The sequence below is a fragment of the Camponotus vicinus genome, unplaced genomic scaffold (assembly GCF_025532165.1).
Source record: "Camponotus vicinus isolate PSW18456_S1 unplaced genomic scaffold, iyCamVici1.0 SCAF_5, whole genome shotgun sequence".
NCBI classification, from domain to species: Eukaryota; Metazoa; Arthropoda; class Insecta; order Hymenoptera; family Formicidae; genus Camponotus; species Camponotus vicinus.
Genome location: NW_028141977.1, coordinates 12,779,958 through 12,801,852, shown reverse-complemented (window position 1 = coordinate 12,801,852; position 21,895 = coordinate 12,779,958). Strand labels below are relative to the sequence as shown.

The 21,895-nt window shown below is 30.0% G+C and overlaps 4 protein-coding genes and 3 non-coding genes across 18 annotated transcripts in view; 2 read left to right on the top strand and 5 right to left on the bottom strand.

The window, feature by feature from the left end:
* The first annotated feature begins 334 nt into the window (after positions 1-334).
* Cct1 (chaperonin containing TCP1 subunit 1) lies at positions 335-4,083 on the top strand. Its single transcript, XM_083101269.1, has 10 exons — positions 335-561; positions 1,198-1,283; positions 1,387-1,515; positions 1,601-1,698; positions 1,885-1,995; positions 2,109-2,514; positions 2,581-2,783; positions 2,923-3,115; positions 3,199-3,362; positions 3,437-4,083. Exons 1-10 carry the CDS (start codon positions 489-491, stop codon positions 3,645-3,647), a joined length of 1,674 nt encoding a protein of 557 aa, XP_082957395.1. The 5' UTR covers positions 335-488; the 3' UTR covers positions 3,648-4,083.
* Positions 3,099-10,266, bottom strand: Vtd (RAD21 cohesin complex component verthandi). 2 transcript variants are annotated; one of them, XM_083101267.1, is made up of 14 exons: positions 10,053-10,266; positions 9,496-9,659; positions 9,190-9,419; positions 8,905-9,088; positions 8,422-8,581; positions 8,159-8,351; positions 7,845-8,068; positions 7,492-7,712; positions 7,210-7,395; positions 6,707-7,093; positions 6,377-6,511; positions 6,105-6,260; positions 5,890-6,017; positions 3,099-5,708 (listed from the first exon to the last, which is right to left on the bottom strand). In XM_083101267.1, exons 2-13 carry the CDS (start codon positions 9,637-9,639, stop codon positions 5,892-5,894), a joined length of 2,346 nt encoding a protein of 781 aa, XP_082957393.1. In that variant the 5' UTR covers positions 9,640-9,659; positions 10,053-10,266; the 3' UTR covers positions 3,099-5,708; positions 5,890-5,891. The 2 variants fall into 2 exon arrangements, with proteins under 2 accessions (XP_082957393.1, XP_082957394.1); XM_083101268.1 differs by lacking the exons at positions 3,099-5,708; positions 10,053-10,266 and adding an exon at positions 9,784-9,920 and having other exon boundaries at positions 5,715-6,017.
* Positions 10,267-10,927: 661 nt separating this feature from the next.
* Positions 10,928-12,718, top strand: LOC145972532 (NADH dehydrogenase [ubiquinone] 1 alpha subcomplex assembly factor 4). Of its 3 annotated transcripts, none has more exons than XM_083101253.1 (5): positions 10,928-11,080; positions 11,265-11,425; positions 11,569-11,660; positions 12,130-12,343; positions 12,434-12,718. In XM_083101253.1, the coding sequence occupies exons 2-5, from the start codon at positions 11,281-11,283 to the stop codon at positions 12,571-12,573; spliced, it is 591 nt and encodes a 196-aa protein (XP_082957379.1). In that variant the 5' UTR covers positions 10,928-11,080; positions 11,265-11,280; the 3' UTR covers positions 12,574-12,718. The 3 variants fall into 3 exon arrangements, with proteins under 3 accessions (XP_082957379.1, XP_082957378.1, XP_082957381.1); XM_083101252.1 differs by having other exon boundaries at positions 10,990-11,147; XM_083101255.1 differs by having other exon boundaries at positions 11,003-11,170.
* The window catches only part of LOC145972514 (xaa-Pro aminopeptidase 1), a 36,897-nt gene continuing 27,611 nt past the window's right edge, over positions 12,610-21,895 (bottom strand). For 3 of the 9 annotated variants that reach the window (XM_083101230.1, XM_083101234.1, XM_083101235.1), the window contains exons 2-13: positions 21,334-21,557; positions 20,837-20,878; positions 19,610-19,789; positions 18,093-18,210; positions 17,430-17,808; positions 16,145-16,265; positions 15,652-16,015; positions 15,303-15,536; positions 15,043-15,206; positions 14,814-14,909; positions 14,466-14,697; positions 13,074-14,334 (exon numbers count right to left, since the gene is read on the bottom strand). In XM_083101230.1, coding sequence (XP_082957356.1) covers positions 14,309-14,334; positions 14,466-14,697; positions 14,814-14,909; positions 15,043-15,206; positions 15,303-15,536; positions 15,652-16,015; positions 16,145-16,265; positions 17,430-17,808; positions 18,093-18,210; positions 19,610-19,789; positions 20,837-20,878; positions 21,334-21,557 — 2,180 coding nt within the window. In that variant the 3' untranslated portion in view covers positions 13,074-14,308. The other 6 variants (XR_014439188.1, XR_014439191.1, XR_014439190.1 and 3 more) reach the window with 6 other exon arrangements.
* LOC145972591 (small nucleolar RNA U3) lies at positions 13,464-13,678 on the bottom strand. Its single transcript, XR_014439227.1, has one exon. It is a non-coding gene; the product is annotated as a small nucleolar RNA U3 (small nucleolar RNA).
* LOC145972592 (small nucleolar RNA U3) lies at positions 16,794-17,004 on the bottom strand. Its single transcript, XR_014439228.1, has one exon. It is a non-coding gene; the product is annotated as a small nucleolar RNA U3 (small nucleolar RNA).
* Positions 18,611-18,822, bottom strand: LOC145972593 (small nucleolar RNA U3). Its single transcript, XR_014439229.1, has one exon. It is a non-coding gene; the product is annotated as a small nucleolar RNA U3 (small nucleolar RNA).

Here is a 21,895-nt window from a genome sequence, read left to right as displayed (position 1 = left end):
TCAAATTCAAGCGAAGTAAAAAATATAAAGGATATGTTTTAATTAAAAAGAAAAATAAATTATCTTTAATAATTTTGTAGGCATTTTAAATTGAATTTAATATAAAATTAACATAAAATTTCACACACGAGTCTGTTAATTTTTATTTAGACAAATGGGATTTAAATTGTAGTTGGAACCTGTCATTTGCAATTAAATTATTGAACCGAGATATATTCATAATTCTAAATTTTCGATTTATATTTGTGACATCGATGTGCGCTATTCTTTTGGTCCAATTCATTGCCAATCGCATTTGGAAACAAAACAGCATGACCAATGACAGTCGTCGCCATACTTGACCGTAAAAGGAAATAAAAAAGGAGGCTCCCATTTTATTACTATTATTATTATTCGTCGTTGTACGCTGTTGCACGCGGCTTCTTCTCGGTCTTTTTCTCTCGTCCCTTATTACAAGCAACGCGAATTTAATCGGCGATCTCTTTACAATGTCGACGGTAGCGAGTCCTTTAGCCGTTGGAGGCATCCGACAATCGGGAGCGCCGGTGCGAACACAAAATGGTAAAGATGCTGAAAATCCACAGAGTTTGGTTAGATGTCTTGGAACTTCAAAATGAATTTCATGCGTCGTTTTGACGATTGTTGTTTTAAAAAAAATGAAAAATTTTTTAATTCATGTAGAATTGGAGTCGCAAATGTTACAAACGACATATTAATCACTATTATGTTTTATATATGACAAAATTGTACATAGAATGCTCGACAAACTGGGGGATAAATGATTATTTAATGCAAAATATAAGATAAATTTTTAATATTATATATACATATATATATTTATAATGATTTTCAATTAAAATTTCACATTTGTTAAACTATATTTGATTACATATGTAACAGTTGATTTAAAAATGCCATTCTTTTAAGAGTACAAATCAATTTAGGATTCAAGATAGAAATTATAATAAAATATATACCTTGCATACATGTACTTAGATAATAATTAATCTTATTTAAAGAGCATGTGGTAGATATAATATATATATATAATTTTTAAACTGTAATTATATAGACATATTTTAATATATAATTTTTGATATGCACTCATATATTATTAATTTATATACAGTAATATATTAATTATAATTATATACAATAATATTAAAGTACATAAAATAAATATATTATTTATTTCAGTTATGGCTGCCTCTGCTGTTGCTAATATAGTTAAAAGTTCATTAGGTCCAATTGGTTTGGATAAAATGCTGGTTGATGATATTGGCGTATGTACTATTTTTTCGTATTTTTATAATGCATAAAACAAATATGTCCAACAAAAATATTACACGTGTCATAATTTAAGCTATAATTATATAATATTTGCAGGATGTCACTGTCACTAACGATGGTGCGACTATCTTACGCTTATTAGAAGTTGAACATCCAGCTGCACGAGTATTGGTTGAATTGGCTCAATTACAAGATGAAGAGGTTGGAGATGGTACTACTACAGTTGTAAGTAATATATTTATATATTTCCAAAAACTAAAATTTAAAATTAAACTATTTTAATGCAGTAATTATATTTTTTATTAATTAGGTAATAATAGCAGCTGAGCTTTTAAAAAATGCAGATGAGCTTGTAAAGCAAAAGATTCACCCAACCTCTGTTATTAGTGGTTACAGACTTGCATGCAAGTAAGAATTTAATAATTTATTTTATTGATTAAAATTATTTTCTTTTCAATATCGAATCAATTTCTTAAGTAAATTGAATAACTTGAAAAACTTGACAAGGAAAATGTATCATGTTTTAGTTATTTATTAGTCAAAAAGTAAAAGAAAATTTTAATTAATAACATTTTTGTATGAAATTAATTTCAGAGAAGCATGTAAATACATTCAGGAACATTTAACTGTTAGTGTGGATGAACTTGGAAAGGATTGTTTAATTAATATTGCAAAAACATCTATGTCCAGCAAAATTATTGGAGCGTATCCTTTTTACATTACTCAAAATCTTTTTTTTGCACAATTTGTTTTTAATATTTAATAAACAATAAGCGATAATTGTTTAAAGTATTTTCTATGACTATGGTTATAATTAGTGATGCCAATTTCTTCGGTAACATGGTGGTCGACGCCGTTAATGCGATAAAGATCAGCGATGGCAAGGGAGGCTCTTTATATCCTGTTAAAGCTGTCAATGTCCTGAAGGCTCATGGAAAAAGTGTTCGGGAATCGGTTTTAGTTCAAGGATATGCTTTAAATTGCACTGTTGCTTCTCAAGCGATGCCGAAGAAGATAACGAACGCAAAAATTGCATGCTTAGACTTCTCGTTGCAGAAGGCAAAAATGAAGTTGGGTGTCGAAGTACTTATTACAGATCCCGAGAAACTCGAAGCCGTTCGTCAACGTGAAGCTGATATTACCAAGGAACGTATTCAAAAGATTCTTGCTGTTGGAACTAATGTCGTTCTTTTGTCTGGTGGAATTGATGATCTGTGCTTAAAGGTAGTCGCACAATGAAAATGATTTTTCTAATTTTAGCACAATATTTATCTATTTTTTTTTTTTTAGTATTTTGTGGAAGCTAAGGCTATGGCAGTGCGTAGATGTAAGAAAGCTGATTTGAAAAGAATTGCTAAAGCTACAGGCGCGCATTTTCTGACTTCGTTGACAAATATGGAAGGAGAGGAGAGTTTTGATGCTAGTTTCTTAGGAGAGGCTGCTGAAGTAGTGCAAGAAATGATATGCGATGACGAGCTTATTCTTATCAAAGGGTATGTCTTGTAACTCTATAATTAAAACATATTAATAAATAAATCTAATTCTATTCAAGGCATTCTAGTATCAAGCACACAGTTTCCGTTATATATATACATATATACACGATTATTAATCTTTTCTTTCAAATTTTAGTCCCAAGGCACGTACAGCGAGTTCTATTATTTTACGCGGACCAAATGATTATTACTGTGACGAAATGGAACGCTCCATACACGATGCATTATGTGTAGTTAAGAGAGTTTTGGAAAGCAAAAGCGTCGTCGCGGGAGGAGGTTGTGTGGAGGCTGCACTGTCCATATATCTAGAAAACTTTGCAACATCATTGGTATTATTGGATTATCTACATATTTTTTATCAGTTTTTATCTTGTTCTTGCATTAAAATATTTACAATCCTTTGCAATTACAGAGTTCTCGAGAACAATTGGCTATAGCGGAATTTGCACGATCTTTATTAATTATTCCAAAAACATTAGCCGTAAACGCAGCACAAGATGCGACTGATCTTGTTGCCAAACTTCGAGCCTACCATAATTCCAGTATAACAAAACCGGATCTTGTCGATCTGAAATGGTAACAACTTTATGATTTTTCTAATTTTTGTAATTGCTAATTAAAATAAATTATTTACACATGTGTTCTTGCAGGGTGGGTCTTGATTTACTCGTAGGAAGTATAAGAGATAACAAAAAAGCAGGAGTGTTAGAACCAGCCATTTCAAAAATAAAATCTTTGAAATTCGCCACTGAAGCAGCTATAACCATTCTTCGAATCGATGATATGATTAAACTAGATTCCGAACGGTCGAATACGAAATCTTATCAAGATGCTATGGAAGCCGGCGAATTGGAAGATTAATATTAAAGTGCATTTATCTGTTACATTAAAAATGCGTTTATACAAAAATAAAAAACAAAAAATTATAAATCTTCACTGCATATATGAATATCACAATATAATAAAAAAATATAGATTGTAATTTAACGTGCAACGACGTTATCGTGTATGACGCACTGATTCTTATGATGTCACATGCGTGATAGAAATATGCCGTAGCGATAGTCTGGAGATAAAATAAACTGTAACGGTTTTTGACCTCACGGCGATAGTAAACGTGTTAATTACTAATCTAATATCTACGATTTATCATTCATATACGTACATTGCACATATATCAATTTTTGTATGTGCATAAGCTGCTATTTAAAAATTAAAAATGAAGCTTTTTCACACTATGATGCTGTACTTATTGATTACATTAACATAGAATAAAGATATTTAAATAAACCTTTAATTTTGTGGTTATTGAATTTCTATTAAAAATTAAAAGTTATTAATATTTTCTTTCTTTTAATTTATATAAATAAACTTTTACAGAATTGTAGTTCATAATCGTGATATATTTATAATACATCAATAATATATTTTACTTCTATGCTAATTATATTAATGTGTCATCCAAAGATGCTTATTTATTACAATGAAATAATATGACCATATGCAATAATAAAAAAGAATGTAAATATTGTGTAATAAAATATTAATATAAGCCTATTTTAGGCTTAAAGATGTCACTTGTAGTACATCATGTAAAAAATAGAAATAATTATATAAAAGAATATTTTAGTAGAACTTAATATAAATTATTATATATATATTTATATGTAATATATATAGTATAACAGTTCATTAATGGAAAATAATGGAATAACAGTTTTAAGTATTATATGATATGTATGTTTATAAAGTTCAATTTCATTAATAAACAATATTATATAAATATTTATTTTTTTAATAAATTTTTTGATGAGCAGAGTTAGATGTTATCTATAATATATTTGCTACATCACACACACATGGCAGTTAACTGATTTTTTTGTTAAACTTAATGACATTATTAAATTATTTTTTATGATTATATTTTAACAATGCATTTTATATGTTTATTTAAAATGCAAACTCGCGACTTTATTGCAAAATTTTGATGACAAACAATTGACTTGCTAAAATATGTTGCTTGTTTTTTGTAACATTTTTCATAAAATAGATATATAAGTGCAACAATAAATCATTAAACAATCATTAATTTTCTTTGATACTGTAGTACTCAGTACTTTTAGAAAATAGTTAATATCACAATTAAATCATGTGATTTATCTATTTAATAATCCTTTTATTCTGCAAGTAGATGTTGCAAAATATTTTACAATAAAGTGCTTTTCACGAAATTCACATGTGACTTAAAAGTGAGATATTATGAAAAGAAAAATATAAATTTCATGTTTTTTATATATCTACTTTTTTATATATTTAAATATTTTTTTCAAAGACAAAAATAGAAAATATGTGTTTTACTATAAATACAAGACTAATATATAAAATAAAAATAATACGTAAAATTATTATTCACAAATAGTTAAATCAAGTCTTCCATTAATAACTGTTTACATTACAAATAAGTGTATATATAAGCACTATAAATAATTTCTCTTGAGAATTAATATTCTTGGAACTTGTAAATTAACAAACTAGAAATATTTCACTGCATTAATATCTTATTATATCCTACTTTATTAAATTTTTCAAAATTAATAATTATATCAAAATTTAGTAAACTGTGCCAATAGCATGTCTATGGTATTGGACCTTCTTGTAGACTTCAGTCACTAATAATAGTAAATATGTATATATGTTGTAAAATATTATTTAACTATTTATTAATTTTATTTAACCCTGTTTAGATTGGTGAGTGATGAAAAACATGATTTTTGAAAAAACAAAAATTTAGCAAGATTAACAAGAAGAGTCCATTTAAATAAAAAAAGAAAAAGTAAATTGTGATGTAAAGAAATAATGCAATGTTATTAATACAATCGTGTAGCAATGGGCACTCAATTGCAATTTTGTAAGATAGGGGATCTAGAAAAAAAAATGGAATATTTTCTTATTTTTTACAAATTATTCTGTTCTTTAAAACATAATAAATTCTTTCAATACTTTAAGATTTATTTATGAAAAATGTGAATTTTGATATTTTCTGGGCGACAAAGATATCAACATTTTTTTCCCTGCTGATATTCATATAAATAAGGGCAAATACCTTTACAACGCGGGATTTTCGAATTTTGGTCCTTTTGTGACTATAATCTCAGCATATGAATATTCTTGATTGAGTTCTAATACTTGGAACTTTTTCAGAACTAATAGTGTATAAAACTTCTGTGCAACCTATAAAAAATAGAATTATTATTTTATCAATATAAAAAATTCTTATAAAGAAATAAAGATATTGAATCATTTTATTAAAACACCAACCTGTTTGCGGTTATTCTTGAATGCCATATCCGATAGTGTTAATTTATCTTTGGTATCTAGTTTGCTCTTAATAACATGATACATATGCGCTGCTCTTTTGTTAAGAACGCGCTCTTCAAACTGTTCATAAGTTTCATCCATTTGTTGTTCCTCTTGCTGAAAAATATAGCATATCGTAAATAATTAGCATTTTTCCATAAATATTTTTCTGTAATACTGTAATAGTATAACTTATAATCTAAAAATAATATTTGCAATATAAAAAAAATTACAGGTCCCACAGATGGTGGAAATTCGTAATCTTCATGATTCCATGGTGTAGCGGGCCCTCTTTCTGAAATCGCACCAGGCGTATGTGCTGGTGGATGATGTTCATCATAGCCCATGTACGAAACTTGCGGTTGTGCCTATTATACAATATAAATAAGACTTTTTATGTTTTAATGTTAATACTAATAGCGAGAAGAATAATTATATAGAACATTGTTTGAAAATGTAATGCAATACAAGGCAACGATCAAAAGAAAACTGCATATTTAATGCTCTTAAGTTGCATAATATTTTTAACATATTTCAGTCACATGACGAGTGTTTCAACTTACTTGATCATAACCCATATTTTCCATTTGTGGCATATCGGATGTTTGTATGGCGGGAACAGCTTCCTTTTGTGGAGGTACTTGCGCTTCTTCATGTGTATCGAGTACTGAGCTGACTTCAGCTGGTGCGATTTGTGATATTTCTGAACTGAGTAGCGGTGTTTCAGTAGTTGGTGGTGCTACCACCGATGGTTCCCTAGAAGGCACAATGCTACTTATGTCAGAAACTGATGGTTCTGCCGGTAAAGGTACTTCAGACGATATAGATGATTCTGCAGGAAGATTATGTTGCGTGATTATGCTCGGAATTTCTACTGCCTCAACAGCACTCGTCGATGATTGACTGATATCCGCTGGCGTTGGTTGAGGTGGTTGAGGAGGTTGTTTTATCTATATAAACATAATATTAAATTATATTAATATTAACTATGTTTTGTAAAAATTCTTTGCCAGGGATTTATTCTATTTTTCATTAAAAATGTTTATATATATATGTAACTACTAACTTCATCATCCTGCGGCGCTTTTCGTTTTCGTCCTGTACGTTTATTGAGAATACTTTGTTCATAAGAAGATGGTTCTACTTCTGGAGCATCTCTCATTTGTTCCAGAGACATATTATCTTCCTCAGCTCCAAGTCGTCCAAAGTCTTCATGATCATAAGACTTGCTGGTTAGGTGTCTTTGATAATTCTGTTTTAATAGAACATTAGAAAATTTTAATAATATTAACAAGTGAAATGTTATTATGGAATATTCAAACAATTATATGATGTAAAATCGCATTACCTTAAATAGAACACGAGCTGGAATAGAACTTCCTGGTAAAGCAAAGAGCTTTTCTACACCACCTGTTTCCTTCCAATGCATCAATCTTTTTGTAGGTGGTGCCAAATCCAATGTCGTAATAATATCACTAGTATCAGATAGCTGTGCTTTCATCTCTTCGCCAGAAATATTTTTCACTTCATCAACAATGAGTTTACGCTTGCGCTTAGTTTTTGTGAAACCTTTAAGGAAATAAATGTTTTTTCGTTGATTATTAAATATATATCAATATTAACCCTTTAACTACAGCTGTCGTCAATAGATAAGTATGAATACATACCCCTAGTTAAAGGGTTAACATAAAAATAATTTACCTTTTAGAATAGATGCATCGATCGGAGGTAACGCAAAGCTTTCTTCATCGTCGTGTAACAATGTGGTTTGATCTTGTAAAGGTGGTGGTTCTTCTACATTATCAACTGCATGTTCCTCTGGTATAACTGGTGGAGCCGGTGTAAAGCGTCTACTAGCGACACTTATCCTTCCATCAATTTCTTCTCCAGCTGCAACTGGCGTAGCCGGTCTGGAGCCGTCAGTGCTACGCAGAACGCATTTTCTCAATAATATCAAACTTTTACAATATTAAAATTGTATATAGAAAGATATACCAAGCCAAAACAATAAATACCTCATACCGCCCATTGGAGATCCTGGACCACCAAAATGATCGCCCATATCTTCATCAGATTCATCATGCACAGATGCAGCAGTTCCAGGAGCTGTACCTGTGTCTTGTTGCTCGGTTATCGAACTAACTTCAGGTACAGGTACCTCACCCATTGGAGCTTCATCAAATAAACCGCCTTCAAAGAGACCTCCCGCTAAAGAAAAATGTTATAATTAAATTATTGTCAGGTTTGATGTTACAAGGATGATAACTTTTTATCATACCTATGATATCTTGGCCAAGATGACCACCAAAACCATCATCTCTAATAGGTGTATCTATGTCCATAGGTTGCGCTGTAGCAGATGTTCCTGCAACTGGTTCTTTTTCTTTTTGTTCCAATGCTGTTTCTATTCCTGGGCCATCACTAAACAACATGTGACTCTAAAATTATATTAAAACAATTAGTATTTTAAAATTACATTGTTTTAAAAATTTAATAAAGATTTATTAATATATTCTTTGATTACCAAATAAAATTGAAATCAATTTTTAGAAAGTTTTAAGAAAAACATAAAAATGTTAATTAAATAATTTTAATTGTTAGATAACAAAATTTTGTCATTTAATTATTTGTAACATTTGTATTATCAGATTACAATATATAACTACTTTTGAAAACATCCATGAAGCATATAATTTTGCTCACCATATATATGATAATTGATGATGTAGAAAAATATAATTATACAAAGAATAAACAGTACCTGATCTAATGAAGGTTCTATACCACTACCATGTCGTAGTAATTCTGGTGGTTCTGCATCAAAACTCATGTCACCAAAACCTTGATCGTGTGTAACCAAAGATAAACTACCATAATCTTCCCTCATTGTTATTTCCTCTGCTCTAGACTGATTCAAACTAAATTGAGCTTCAATATCAACATCTCTGAAAAAAAATAAAAGTTATAAGATAATTAGATAATGGAATATCTTAAAATACTCTGTATCATACATTGTTTACAAAAAAATATAATAATATTAACTTACTTAAGTTCAGGCATAGCAGTATCAAAATCATGAAATACTTCTGGTAAAGTGATAGCTGTTACAGCCGCTTCTCTATGTTCCTCAGGTAGATCTACCATTCCAGGCCTAAAGGCCATTTTAATCTTTACAAAAGCTTCATTGCAATCAGCCAATAAATATTTGGCTTTTCTTGAATAGATTCGTACTACTCCCAATAATAAATGACCGGATGTTCTCAAAGCCATTTTAACCTATTACAAATTTTTAGAAAGAATTTTGATACATTAATATTTTACAAATATTGCGATATGCTAAGGTAACACTTACCTTTGGTTGCAATATACCATCCACTGATTTTTCTATGTTAGTTTCAAACACATGTGCCTTTGTTATTTTCTTGTCCCAATGAGCAGCCAACCATATTCGAGCCAAAGGCCCTTTTTTGGCCAACACAAAATGTGCGTAAAACATGATTCTTATCCTTCTTTAAGCTGCATCAACAAAGATTGGATTAAATTAACGAGTAGATAAAATCACATTTCTAATTTCGATATAAAATAAGAAAGACGTTATTTAAAACGATTATAATTAAATATTTAATGAATATTATTCTACCTAAGCTCAAAGAACTAAACACATCAGTGAATTAAATATTTGTCATTAGCAATATAACGTAACATTTGGCACGAGATGTAAGGCAAGAAATTTAACATTAGTATGATGCGTCACGCATCAATTGACGTGGAAACTGATACATAAAATCAACATTAAAAGTTAACAACGTTGTTGTCTAATTCGTGAAAATATAAACATCAATGCACAAGATGGCGTTTCCGTCTACAGTTTTGGCGGTTACGAGATAACGTTAAATTTCAGGTACATACCAGTTCCGTTTACGATGCGTGCAGCTTGTCACCGAGATATCGTCCAGTCGTTAGGCCGTGCAAAGCAGCGGCATATTTTGCGACAGGAATAACTGCGACTGCGACGATCTCTCAGAATATCGGCGCATACGGTACGCTTTCGTCTTGATACGTACCTCCAAACTGACCACGATTACGCGCGACACACGCCACACATACACACACCAGCATGCAACACACCGATTCACCGTTAAACCTGCGTTCCGAGACCAATCTTTCTTTCGCTACCTTCGAGTTCGTAAACGTGCACTTTTGGCTGCGGTCGGAAAGACGCTGAGGATGCTTTGAAGCGTTTGATTGACCAATCAGGTTAAAGAAATCTTTATTCCTTTTGTTCTGATTGGTCAATCAAACGCTTCAAAGCATCCCTATCGTCTCCCCGATCATACCTTTAAATGGTTTTCGGAGCATTTGGTCGATCAATCAAGACAAAGAAATCTTTCCTTTCTTTATCCTGAATAGTCAATTAATAGCGTTTTCGAGTGAAATTTGAGAGTGATTAGAATTTATGAATTCTATTAGAGATATTTGGATTATTAGATTAATCAATAAAATGTTTCGAGTAAGCATTTGATTGATTAATTGAGTAAAGAATCTTGTGTTTTAAAATAACGCCATGGGATATACTTTATATTATTTATATTACTAATATTTTATATACATTAGTCAGATTCAAGATCCATTTTTGATCGAACATATGTTTATGTTTGTTGTTTATGAACATATGTTTATGTTTTGTAAAACTTTTGAACGCAAATTAGATTGTAAAAAAAATTTAATTCCTTTTGTTCCGATTGGTTCAACTCCAATCTTCAGTTTTCGATGTGTAGTTCGGCCTTAATGTTTCGCAGAAGGCGAATCATTGAAAATACTGAATGATAATCCCCTCTCCTTAATCTTTTCTCGTGGTCGAGATTCATACGAGAGATTCTCGGATGTATTTATAAGATTTCTAACCTATATGGAATATTGAAAATATAATTTTAATTGTACGTTGCGTTTTAAACTTTTGCATGGATATATCTCGTTATATATATGAGAAATTTTATATAGCTTGTACGTTACAGCTAAAATTAACAGTAATTTTATGTCATAATTTCTAATTATTTAACGATTGATCATCATTAGCACTCATACTTTGTATGATACTGAATAATTTATATCTTATTTTAGATAAGCTACTTTAACAATGGGAAAAGTTTATTCTATGTTAATACGACCTATTCGCACGTTCAATATCGAAAATCGTGCGGCAAGAATCGTATCTCGAGAGAAACCTATACCTGCACCTCAATATCCATCCACTGAAAGGCAAAAGAAATTGTCGGAAGAAGGTAATATTGAATTATTTGTAATATTAATTCTTACCATATTATTGATTGACTATTAATTGAAAATTAAATTAAATTTAGAAATATATGTCCTTTGATACTCTTTCTTAAGTTTGTTATGTAACTCCGTATCTTTTTGTGCTTAGTAAATCCAAATTTCATAAAAGAACATTATCAAAAGAATGTGCAACTGGATCAACACTTAAAAGATGTTTTTGTAACATCAACAGACCCACAAGTATGTGCTCTATTTTAAATTTATATCCTTAAATTTATTCTTAATATGCTAAGTTTTTGTTGAATGATTTCTCATTTGTTCTTTTTTTACTTTTAAGACTACAGCCATATTGAATTATAATATCAGAAGTGAGAAATCATATGTTTTAGTCTTGAGACATATATTGAAATAAATAATTTTTTTAAATGCATTCATATGTGTTCAATAATATATGGATTAGTCAAATACACCAAGACTCTTTTTAATTCGGAAATTACTAAATAATTTTATAAATCTTGGTAAAGTGTTGTAAAGTCTGTTCTCCAGCAAAAAATGAATTACTTACTTTTATATATTTTGCAAGAATAAAATTTGTGTGATTTTTCATTTCTGACATCATAATTCAATATGACCATGAGGACACAAGAGCCTTAAGAAAGACGGAAATAACTTGTTACAAAAATATAAAGTTTTGTAATTTATTATTTAGGAAGCAACTGAGCCAACAAGAGAACCAAGGCTTTTACCTCAGAACAGAATTACACCAGAATATTCATTTGATTTTTTCGAACCTATAATGATTCCTGCAGGAAAGTGTTCATTGAAGCAAATTTTAAAATTTATTATGCAACATAAACATGATCCTGTAACATATAACAGTGAAAACATAGCAGTTGAATATAAAATAGATAAGAAAATAGTAGGTATGTAGCATTTATTTCTAATAATTAAATTAAAATTAATCTAATACTCATATATTAATATTTAAAATTTATATATTTCATTCTTTTTAGATGATATATTAAAACATTTTAAACTTTATACAACTGCGACAGAAAGTTCACAAACATTAATAGATGATTCATTCCATGAAATGTTTGATGATTCTGTGAAGGAAAAAAAGAGGAGGGATCTTCTAGAAAAAGAAAAGTAATATGAATATTATATATGTATATATAGAAAAATAATTTATTAAAGATTATTTGTACATATATAATTTTTTTTTCTAAATATAATTATGTAATATGTGTGTGCGTGTATAGCGCTTAAATATCAACAAATAAATTGGAAATAATGTATATTTTATAGTAAAAAAAAATTCCACAACGCGCGCGCGTTAAAATATTCAGAAAGTAATGTGTCCTCTAAATTAATTATATTAATTACATTCTTATGCAATCTGATTATCTGAGTAATCTGAATTAAATATGCATTGAATATGCATAGAAGAAATATAGTATATAATGTTTAACAAAAAATAGGCTTATCTCTAAAAAGTCACTACATACTTCGTTTTCCCATATTTCTCACATAAAAGCGAATATTAGTCTTGGATTAGTACCGATACGTACTCCTGATCGATTTTGAAATTGATGTATTAACCATTCTGAAATTGATGTATTAACCATTCTCATCGTTGATTCCTGGAAATATTTTTTTAATGTGTTATAGATCTCGATATTGAAATGTTCATATAAAATTATTAATTACAAATTGTAATTACAAATTTTTGTTACAATCTGGATATGTCTGTGTGTGCATATAAGGCAATACATTAAATTGTTATAATACGGATATCATAAACTTAAGAAATACTTTGTTTATTCATCATATATAAATGATTTCTATTTTTTATATAATACATACAATATATATGATACATCATAAATATCATCATAAATATAAAATCATAAATAATATGATTGATAGAAAAATTTTGTGTTTTAATTTAAACAAACGAGCTGGAAAATAATTTTATCTAAGCATACGAATAGATGCGAAGCGTATTAATAACTCTTGCTTTAAATTTGAAATAAATTTTAAACGCACTCAGAAAGCTCTACTTCCTATCCTCTTCGCACTAAGTGCAAAGGATGAACGATCATCGATGACAGAGATCTCGAAACAAGTCGAGAACTCGTGTCGTCCTCACGTTCAAGGAAGAGAGCTATAACTCTTCATCGTGGTTACAAACCGCTTACGTACTGAATGTTTGAAGGATCGACTCCTACAGAGTTGATCCTGTGAAGATTCGATATTCTATATATCTTAAACTTTCGTCGCTGCTGCATCCTAAATATAGTAGTGTTGTAAAATTTTGATTACGGGAAAATGGTTCTCTTGTGACCATCTACTGGATTATACAGCAATTAAATTTGACATTCTAATGCACAGACATGTGATTTTTAGGGCGGATAATCTTGGTCGTCTGGGAATCGAGATTATTTATTATGAAGACAATATGCACATAATAAAAGCGAGAGAGGGGGAGGGGGAGGGAGGGGGGAGAGAGAGAGAGAGAGAGAGAGAAGAGAAGAGAGGGGCAATGTAGACAATATGTTGATGCAGTTACAATTATAAGGTATTGTTAAAATAAAATGATTGATATCAAACAAGAACACACATCAGAAATCAAAGTTTAATTCAAATTATATGTAATTTAAATTTTTCTAATATAATTAAAAGATTATTAATTGTTACTGTCTTTCGATTTTTATATTCTTATTATTTTGGAATCTTACAAGTATATATAAGGTGTTATATAGTGTTATATTAAGGATGTAAAACAAAAGTGAGATAAAAATAATTTACTTACATCAAGTTCATCTTGCTTCATTAAACTTTAATTGCAATCCAGTTGATGGTCCGCTTGAATATGACATCGGTCATCAGTCCAAAGTAATATGTATATTCTCTAAATTAATTACATTAATTACATTCTTATGCAATCTGCAATAAAAATTTATACAGTATTTACATAATAATTTATAACATCGTTAATGAAATCATGTAAAAATATAGATTATTTGATTATATTGCTTTTACTTGCTATGATATGATAAATTGCAACAATCACAACCAAGATGTGGAATTGCTTGTGGTTAGACGGCATCGAGTGAGAATAATCAGGAAAAAAGTCCTGGATATCTAAACTTGTTTTTGGAATGGTCATAGTCTTCTCCATCATCCAGTAAAATGCTTTCATTTTTAATTTTTTTTTCAATTCTGCACCAACTTCTTCCCGTATACGTTTATTATAGTTATTTAACCAACGTCGCTGTGCGTAACACGTGTTAATATTATAATCAACACTTACTTTACTCTTTATCGTTTTTATGTTTCTTATAATATATAAATTCAGTATAGTTTTAGACAAATGTGCTTAAGACCTACATGCAATGGAGTTAACATATTGATGTCAATAAGTTTCGGTTCATAAGGAACCAGAGTAATATCTCTGAATTTGAGAAATTTTTGCCCATTATGAATCTGAAACATAACTAACAATTAGCAACTAATAATTCACATAATTATATTATTAATTATAAAATGTATTGATAAGAAAAAGTTATCATTGTGTGGTTTATGTAGGATATAACACAGAGGTAATATATAGATCTACCAATTTGCTAGCCGGAATCACTTCAAGTATATTTTCCAAACGAATTCCAAAATCGCCTTCTTTATAATATCCCGGTTCATTTGATAGGAAGAATCCTGGTTTCAATTTAACAGAACATCCTGTTACTGAATTTTTGCATCCATAATATGCTACATGGATAGGTGCTGCAATATGTATTGTTCTATTAGAATGGCTTTCATCAATTATATTTAATCTTTTTTGAGAAGTAATTATTTTACAGAAAACTATTGATTACAAACATTCGTGAACTGAAGAGAAATGACCGATTCCATGACCAGTCCCATGCATATAATTGTAACCGGTACTCCACAACGGTCTCCGTGCAATAGCGTCCAATTGATCTGTCGTTAAATCATTGGGGAAGATCAAAGACGATAATTCGATCGAACCGATCAACACTCTTGTATAGGCTTTTTTCTGCTCGTCGGTCGGTACTCCAAAATGTAGAGTCCTTGTTACGTCAGTGGTACCATCTGCCAAATAATTTTATTTTATGCCGTTTTACATTATGTCTCGGAATTTTTTGAGCCTAATCTTAAAATTAGCAAAATTATTTTAGCAAAAGAGTAAGAAAATTTGGAATTTTACCCAAGTATTGTCCTCCGGAATCAACCACTAACGTGGACGTGGTTCCGATTTTAACATTGGTTAAGTTAATTGGCTCATAATGCGGTAAAGCGGCGTGCAAACCATATCCCACGATTGTCGGGAAAGCGATACCCTTATTATTATCTTGTTCGTAACGAAATTCATTGGCCACTCTCGCCACTTGCATCTCGTCCCATCCTTCAGAGTCCAATTCATATTGTTCTTCCATGTAAGCTAGAAAATCGCACATAGCTACCGCATCCCTCAGATGAGATCTTCTCATACCTGCTATTTCGACTTTGTTTTTTTCCGCTCGCAGATCGATTACAGGCGAGGGCTTAGCCAATCTCTTCTCTGGTGGAATCTACAAAAAATTCCATATACTCAGTATGTTTATAAATTTTTTAATTATTGATTCGAAATTTGACCGCATAAGATCATTTCAACGTTCAAAATATACACATGACCGCGTTATCTCTGTAGTTACACTTACAGAATTGTATATTTCTTTAGACGCACCCAATGTATATCCATAAGGCGATGGAAGCCACACTGTGTGCCAAGCTTGAGACATGGTTTTTAAATCATACCAAATAGCCGTGTAATTGTGCCATCTGTAATGATAATAGTCAATCATTTTACTCTTATTATTACTATCAATTTTATTATTATTATTGACTATATTACCAATTTCTAAGATTTGAAATTGTGAAACTTTGATTTTGCAACACTATTGTAATAAAAAAATTGTTCTTTTAATTTTTTTTTAAATTAATTTAAAAAACACAAAATTGTATTAGTTAACGTTAATTTTAATTTCTATCATTATCTATATTTTTTTATAATTTATCACTCGCTAATATATGATATTTTCTATCTCTAGCTCATACTAAGGTAAAAGCTTCTATTCAAATCTTGTAAAAAAATTTTCTGAAAATTTCTACTTCTAGATATTTTTATTCAAAATCCCAGGTAAAAATAATATTTTGAAGATTTTTAGCGCAACTTGTTTAAAATAAGATTTTTTATTGTATACGATTTTTAATGCCTTTGCTCAAGCAAAGAAAACATATTTGGAAAATCATTTAAATTTCAAATGTTAAAGATTTGCAAATGTACTGAAAAAAAAATTGAATTTTAAACGCACTCAGAAAGCCCTACTTCCCATTCCCTTTGCACTAAGTGCAAAGGATGAACGATCATCGATGACAGAGATCTCGAAACAAGTCGAGAACTTGTGTCATCCTCACGTTCAAGGAAGAGAGCTATAACTCTTCATCGTGCGTTATGTAAGCACCTGCGTAGCACAAAGATCGACTTCTACAGAGCTGTGATCCTGTGAAAATATGATATATCTACATATCTTAAACTTTCGTTGCTGCTGCATCCTAAATATAGTAGTGTTGTAAAATTTTGATTACGGGAAAATGGTTTTCTCTTGTGGCCATTTACTGGATTACACAGCAACTTTGTAAAATATACATTTTTCGCTTATATAATCTTTTCATTTCGAATAAATAAATAAGACAGATATATATTTATAATATATTTTAAACAATGATATATATGTTTTCTAATATTTTATAATTCGCAACTTAACTTATCGGCAATTGCCGGCTACTTATTATATAAGAACAAAATTATTAAAGAGAAAATTTGTTAAATTATTCCCTGAATCCCAATAATTCCACAAGAATTCCTCTACTTCTTCAGATACAAAAGAAATGCCTAAGAATTCTAGATTTTCTATATTTTTCCAAGAAATCCTGCTCACTCACTTGACGCAGTCCGCGTGGAAGCAAGAATCACTCTTGAGGTGTATGTCGACGGATCGCAGGATCTTGTGATGTGGTGTATAGAGGTGCAGGAATCCATGAGTGACGATCGCATAGGCTCTTAAGACGGGTGTGTGCGGCAGGTCGTAGCCGCGAATATTGAAGAGCCATGCTATCTCGTCTAGAGCGGTAATGACAAGCGCGTCGGCTGATGAAAGTTCCATTTCCAGCCGAACATTCCGAATTTTCTCTTGCCATGGTTTACCAGAGTACTGATCCGCCAACGGATATGCCGCATGTGGATTGTATTCAGGTCGGCCCACCTGCCAGATCAAGTCCACCAAGTCGTTATGGACTGCGACCAATCTTATAGGTGAATTCGCTGAACACGAATAGGAGTACGTTAATTGTGTGAAAGAAAATCAATTTGGTTGCACGATCATCGATATTAGAATTAGTCTCGATAAATATTAGGATTTGTTTCGAAGCTCGATAGAAAGAAAAAATTTTTATTTTATAAAATTAAGATTTTTATACAAATTTTACTTTTTAAAAAAAATATATGTATACGTCTTATAAATATAACTAATTTAATTAAATATACACTGAAAAGAATTATAGTATATAATGTTTAACAAAAAATAGGCTTATCTAAAAAGTCATTACCTAATTCGTTTTCCCATATTTCCCATATAAAAGCGGATATTAATCTTGGATTAGCACCGATACGTACTTCCGATTGATTTCGAAACTCATGTATTAACCACTGTGTTATCGTTGGTACCTGAAATTAATAAAGATATTTTTTAATGTGTTATGAATCATGTTATTGAGATATTTATATAAAGTTATTAATTACAAATTGTAATTATAAATTTTTGTTACAATCTGGATATGTCTGTGTGTGCATATAAGACAATACATTAAATTGTTATAATACGGATATCATAAACTTAAGAAATACTTTGTTTATTCATCATATATAAATGATTTCTGTTTTTTATATAATATGTACATACAATGTATATGATACATCATAAATATGTTACAATCATAAATAATATGATTGATAGAAAAATTTTGTGTTTCAATTTAAACAAACGAGCTGGAAAATAATTTTATCTAAGCATACGAATAGATGGTATTAATGACTCTTGCTTTAAATTTGAAATAAATTTTAAACGCACTCAGAAAGCTCTATTTCCCATCCTCTTCGCACTAAGTGCAAAGGATGAACGATCATCGATGATAGAGATCTCGAAACAAGTCGAGAACTCGTGTCGTCCTCACGTTCAAGGAAGAGAGCTATAACTCTTCATCGTGATTACAAACCGCTCACGTACTGAATGTTTGAAGGATCGACTCCTACAGAGTTGATCCTATGAAGATACGATATTATATATCTTAAACTTTCGTCGCTGCTGCATCCTAAATATAGTAGTGTTGTAAAATTTTGATTACGGGAAAATGGTTCTCTTGTGACCATCTACTGGATTATACAGCAATTAAATTTGACATTCTAATGCACAGACATATGATTTCTAGGGCGGATAATCTTGTCGTCTGGGAATCGAGATTATTTATTATGAAGACAATATGCACATAATAAAAGCGAGAGAGAGAGAGAGAGAGAGAGAGAGAGGAGAGAGCGAGAGAAGGGGGAGAGGGAGGGGGAGGGAGGGGGAGGGGGAGAGAGAGAGAGGAGAGAGGGGCAATGTAGACAATATGTTGATGCAGTTACAATTATAAGGTATTATTAAAATAAAATGATTGATATCAAACAAAAACACACATCAGAAATCAAAGTTTAATTCAAATTATATATAATTTAATTTTTTATAATATATTATAATTAAAAGATTATTAATTGTTACTGTCTTTTGATTTTTATATTCTTATTATTTTGGAATCTTACAAGTTATGAAAATTGCTGTTTGGAAGATATTTTAAGGGATTGATAGGCATATAAGTTTATGATAAAAATTAGAAATTATTATGAAACGTAAGACAATTTAACTTATTAATGAGAGCAAAAAGTATGTAATTGTATAAAATAATGCAGGAACAATACATGAATGCATAATAAACTGATAATGTTATATTAAGTATGTAAAAATGAGATAGACCTTATCCTTGTATTATATCACGGTAATAAAAGCTTAAACTTGAATTAATTTACTCACATCAAGTTCACCTTGCTTCATTAAACTCCAATTGCAATCCAGCTGATGATCCGCTTGAATATGATATCGGCCATCAGTCCAAAGTATTGCTTTGTCTATAGTGACTAAAGCTTCCCCAGCGCTTCCATAAAATCCAGTAAGAAATTCTCTTCTCATATCATGTGGATCCACGGTTTCGCTCTACATAAGAGGAATTTATAAGTTTTATTAATAAAAATATATATGTGTGTGAATATTATTATATAGGAATTTGAAGAAAAATTTTCTTAATCCATGAGTATTGAAATATATATCAAAATAAATGTTTCAAATTAAATCGATGTCCTTTAATCGTTTTGTTGTCAATAAAAATCAAAAGATTTCACAAGTGATATATATATATATATAGCGTGTCCCTGAGTATGAGCTCACGCACTTGTGAGGAGGTAGAGCGCAGTAAATTAAATAAAGAAATCCTATTCCATGTAACGATTTTTATAATAATAATAGAAATATTAATTATTGAAAGTTCATCACAGTTACTTTCAAGGTCAATTTTAAGATTGACAGAGGCACTTTCAGAAAAAACGTTTGATACAAAAGTTTCTTATTTTTTTACGTACAATTCGAATCTGTAATAAAAAGTACCATGTTCCTCTAAAAAAATTCAACTTCCGATCCGGATGGCGTATTTTCGGTCGGAATTAAAAGTTGAAAATATCACCATTTGATAGAGCGTACCCGATTTACTTAAAAATTGTCCGCGATTTTTGACAAAAGCCATTTATTTTCATTTTAAAAGGAGTGTACGGGTGGTCTGAGACACTCTGTATAAGATATATTGTATCGCACCAAAATTTGAAACTTACAATATTCCTACAATATTTTAAAATACAAAAATATGTTTTTCTTACGAGAATACAATTATTTCATTTAAAAATTATAAGGAAATTAAAAAATTTCCTTATAATTTAATTTTGAGCGATTGTGTATTTTAGAATCTTTATAATTATATCATTCAAGATTTAGAAAAATATTTTTTAATTTGTATCATATGTTTTTTTTATATCACATTTAAATTGTCAAATCACTGAAATATTTTTTATTGAGAAACGGGATTTTAAAAAACTAAACACTGCATACAAAACCATAAAATCTTTTTAGCAAATACAGTTAAGCAATCAACCAAAGCTATTATGCAAATTGCTTTCAATATTAAGAAAAGCTTCCGAATTGCACACAATGTACCTCTAAAGGGCCATCACGGCCATGATAAACAAAGCTCACTGTCTGAAATTTAAACACAATGAAATAAGAAAAGAGACATTTAGCATATATATTATATATTAATTATGTGAAATATGTAATATCGATGTCATTATCAATGAAGCCTGTGAAAATATATATATTATTATTATTACGTATCCAGTGTGACTTGATATAATGCAAGCAATTTAATTTATAAACAATGTTATAATCAATATAAAAAAATTGGCGATTTGAAATAAATTATGGTAATCATATAATCGATTTTCTCTATGTTTATGATCGTAAAAATTATCATTCGTGATAATTGTTATCGTCATTTTATATTATCTACAATTAGTTGAGATTAATCTACTAATACGGATGTGACACGACAATTCTTAAGATATGTATATATTAATAAATTCCTGGATCGATAAATCATAATTGTGAATATCGACTCGATTTAATCTCTCTCACATTAATAGAATAGAACTCACTTGATGCTCGTCATCTGAAGTAACGATGTAGCCATCGAGCGCTGGCCCTTGAACTGCTGCTACGCGAACCATCTCAGCTCTTAGTTGTCTCAATCGCAAAGAACTGTTATATCGATTAACTGGTTGATTTTCGATATAAGCATTCGCGGGGCAGTACGATCTTTTGGCACCGTTATAGTTGTATTCTGATTTTGATAATTTGCTGCTATCGGCTCTCGTTAATTCTGCGTCAGAGAAATTTTTTAACTCTTTTGACGACAAATAACACGAAATATATATATGCATGTCAATACAAGGTGCATTGACGATATAAATAAAAAATAGATCAATTGAATTCGATTTTTAGTTAGTTATTAAGCTTCAAGAATAATTCTAAATAAAGTTCATTTGAAATTGAATTGTAAAATGGAAAATAAATATTACAAAAAATTTAAAAAATCGAGAAATATAAAAAAAACTTAATTTTTTTGGCACAAATTTAAAGAATTTATTTTACACCAATTTTAATTATATAAATAAATAAGAAATATTGAATTAAAATAATAAAAAATGTATAGGAATA